This window comes from Palaemon carinicauda, chromosome 23, assembly GCF_036898095.1.
Source record: "Palaemon carinicauda isolate YSFRI2023 chromosome 23, ASM3689809v2, whole genome shotgun sequence".
NCBI lineage: Eukaryota > Metazoa > Arthropoda > Malacostraca > Decapoda > Palaemonidae > Palaemon > Palaemon carinicauda.
Window position 1 is genome coordinate 32,917,551 of NC_090747.1, and position 4,013 is coordinate 32,921,563.

The window sequence follows — 4,013 nt, forward strand, 5'->3', positions numbered from 1 at the left end:
AACGGACAAAATATCTACAATACAATTTAACCCTAATCACCAAGTTGAAAAACAGAGCTTATTAAATAATTATATACACAAATGGTTTCTATAAAATGCTGCATTTACATTCTCGGCCCTATAAACAAATTATTTGTTTATCAAAATCAATCATATCTATAAATGCAGGTGATATAAATAACATCTATAATAAATGTAATATACTCTCAAATCCTTTGATCCTAATAAAAATAACTATTATAATCATTGTTCCTCTACTGCAAGGAGAAGAACAAGCTTTTGAATGGGTCGATGGAGCTCTGATGTTTGTGTCTTTAAAACTACACTACGTACAAAACCAGTTCTGTCCTTTCCAGTGCTGATAACACGACCTTTCATCCAGTTACTCCCTAACTGATTATCATCTTTTACAAGGACAATATCACCAACTTGAAGATGCCGCTTTTCCTTGTTCCACTTCTGTCTCTCTTGTAATGTTGACAAATATTCTCTTCGCCATCTAGTCCAGAATAAGTTAGCCAAGAATTGAACATATCGCCACCTCTGTCTCAGATACATATCTCCTTTCTGAAAAACACCAGGTGGTGGCATCACAACACTTGATTTCTGTGTGAGAAGCTGTGCGGGACTGAGTGGTTGTAAGTCATCTGGGCTGTCACTGACTGTGGTCAAAGGACGGTCATTCCCTATAGCCTCAACTTCTGTGAGAAGAGTGCGGTAACTCTCATCATCCAGTCGTCCAGCATGTTCCTTGAAGAGAGGAGTCAAGACCTTTCTCACAGTTCTAATCTGACGTTCCCACACACCTCCCATATGACTAGCTGTAGGGGGATTGAAGGTCCAGCTGATGCTTTCTTTTGAGAGGAAAGCTCTGACCTGATCATCATTCATCTCTTGCAGTGACTTCCTCAACTCCTTCTCAGCTCCATGAAAGTTTGTCCCATTGTCACACCAAATCTTCTTTACATTTCCTCTTCTAGCAACAAACCTTCTTAAAGCATTTATGAAGGACGATGTGTCTAAGGAATTGGCTGTCTCTATATGAATTGCTCTTGTAGACAAGCAAGTAAATAATACACCATACCTCTTCCTGATTTGCCTTCCTTCTTTGACTTCCTGTGGCCCAAAGAAGTCAACACCTGTGTGTGTGAATGGAGCAGCTGGAATTACTCTTTCCAATGGTAAATCAGCCATCTTCTGGTTTAGAACAGGGTTTCTAATTTTTCTGCAAATGACACATCTTTGTAGAACCTGGCGGACACTTGCATTAGTACGGATAATCCAGTAAAGTTCTCTAAGTTTTGCCATCACATGGTTGCGTCCAGCATTAGCTAATTTTTCATGTGTGTACCGGATAATCAAAGTGGTAATATGACTCTTTCTAGGTAATATCATTGGATGTTTCTCGCCAGCTGAAATTTCTTCTTTGGAGAGCCTTCCATTAACGCGAAGAAGCCTGTCTTTAGGATCAATGAATGGATCTAGTTTATAAATGCTACTGCTACTACAAAGTCCTCGGCCCCTTGACCCTTCGCTCTTTTGTAAGAGTGTCACTTCCTTACTAAAAGTTTTCTTCTGAATATATCTGATGACTGCTTTTTCAGCAGCATCTAATTCTTCTGCTGTAAATGAACCATTAATTCTAGCTTGTCTCTTAGATTTCAGTATGGAAAAAAGACGGTGATACACAGCAACAGCCATCCTCAATCGATGCCATGAAGGATAATACTCAAGAAACTTATCAACAGCATTTCCCTCCCCATCTTCTGGATGCACTGCAAAACTTGTAGATCCTTCCAATTCAACTACACCATGGGGCATATCATTTTTCCACAGCTCCTCTGGTCCTTTAAGAAAATATGGGCCATCAAACCAAATGTTACTCTTCAGCATTTGCTGACTTGTGAAACCTCTTGATCCAATATCAGCAGGATTCTCTTTACTCTGAACATATCTCCACTGTGTATTTTCAGAGAAATCCTTGATTACTTTCACTCTATTTGCAACAAATATAGGAAATCTCTTTCTATCATTAAAAATATAGTGAAGAACTGTTGTAGAATCTGTGTGATAGAATGTCTGGTCCACTGTAATCTGCAGCTCTTTCAAAATGTGTTGTGCGAGATTTATGGACACTACTGCAGCAGTCAATTCCAGTCGCGGTATGGTTGTTGCCTTTACAGGACACACTCTATACTTTCCTATCAGCAGAGCAGTAGAAATCCTCCCACTGTTATCAGAAAGTCTTATGTATGCTGCAGCACCATAGCCTTCATTACTAGCATCTGAAAACATGTGCAGCTGTGTGGAAGTCACTGTACCAAATTCCTTTGGTTTGACACATCTTGGAATCTTTAAGTTACTCAGGAATGGTAAATCATCAAGCCACCTTCTCCAGGGCTTCAGGTATTTTTCGGGAATAACATCATCCCATCCCAAGCTGCTATCCTGACAAACTTCGCGAAGAATTCTCTTAGCTGGCAAAAGAAAAGGAGCCACAAAACCAAGAGGATCATAAAGGGAACATACTGTTGACAAAATACCTCTCCTTGTAAATGGTTTTGGGTCCAAGCTTGCGGAGAAAGTAAAGTAGCCATTTTCAATATTCCACCGAAGACCAAGAGCTCTTTCTACATGAAGTTCATCATAGTCAAGATCACATGTTTGAAGATCTTTTGAACGGTCCTCTTGTGGGATTGATTTCAACACCAGCCTGCTGTTACTCACAAACTTGGTCAGCCGAAAACCTCTTTCCTTCAATGCTGCTGTAACGTCTTTCACAAGTCTTAATGCCTGCTCTTCTGAAGGTACAGACTTTAAATAGTCTTCCACATAAAAATTAGTCATAATGGTGTGTTCTACATCTGGACCATACTTATCTCTTGCATGGTCAGCTGCTGCCCTCAAAGCATAATTGGCGATGCTAGGTGATGATACTGCTCCAAAGATGTGAACACCCATTCGATACTCTGTAAGTTCGCTTTCAAGTTCACCACCAGGCCACCCTAAAAATCTTAGGTATTTATGTTGATCCTTTGGTACCTTAACTTGGTAAAACATAGATTCTATGTCACCCATAAAGGCCATCTTTTCTAAACGAAATCTGAGGAGCACTCCAATCAGGGAATTAGTCATATCAGGACCTTGCATCAACTTGTCATTAAGGGAACTACCTTGGTATTTAGCACTACAGTCAAAGACTACTCTAATCTTATTTGGCTTTTTTGGATGGTAGACACCATGATGAGGTAGATACCATGCAGGTTGTTCAACATACGACTGATCCTCCGGAACCTTATAAGCATATCCTTCAGACACCAATTTCTCAACAAATTCCACATAATCTTCATGGTACTTTGAATTTAGTTTCATTTTTTTTCTTTGCCATTGTGCTCGTTTCACTGCCTGTTCTCTATTGTTTACCAAGTTAACTTTATTGGTTCTAAATGGTAGGGGAAGCTGGTAGTGTCCATTGGTAAACTGAATGTTTCTGCCACTTCTTTGAGAAACTGTTGATCTTCTTGTGACAGACCCTTCTCATCAGGAACTCTACCAACATCTTTCTCACTAAAGTCTCTTTCAAACATATGGACCACAGCTTCAGGATGAAAACATTCCTTTACCCTTTAAACTTCTTGAAGAAAGACATGGTGACATGAAATACTGTTCTTCTCTGAAGAATATTTAAAATGTAGAGGGCCACTAACCGTCCATCCATGGTGGTAAAGAACTGCATAAGAATCTTGACCCTTGGCTGGAAGCACCTCTAAAGGTTGCAGTGCTTTAGGGCAATTACTGCCAATCAACAAACCAATCTCCAGATCTGCTCTATAATCAGGAATTAGATCAGCAATATTCCTCAGACCGGCTACCTTTTTGAACAATTTTGGTTTTGGATCTGTTGATGACTCACTGGGATATCTTGACGAGTAAAGGTTTTTGGCAGATCAATAGTGTTGTTTCCTTCCATATCTGTAACACACAAATTATTAACCGCCAAAGTATTCACAATG

The 4,013-nt window shown here is 39.6% G+C and overlaps 1 protein-coding gene across 1 annotated transcript; it reads right to left on the bottom strand.

Annotated features, from left to right (window-relative positions):
- Nucleotides 1-243: 243 nt before the first annotated feature.
- Nucleotides 244-3,372, bottom strand: LOC137617523 (uncharacterized). Its single transcript, XM_068347540.1, has one exon. The coding sequence runs from the start codon at nt 3,370-3,372 to the stop codon at nt 244-246; it is 3,129 nt and encodes a 1,042-aa protein (XP_068203641.1).
- Between the last annotated feature and the right edge of the window lie 641 nt (nt 3,373-4,013).

Excerpts from the sequence above, each read along its gene's own strand:
- LOC137617523 (XM_068347540.1), bottom strand. The coding sequence starts at position 3,372 with ATGAAACTAAATTCAAAGTACCATGAAGATTATGTGGAATTTGTTGAG.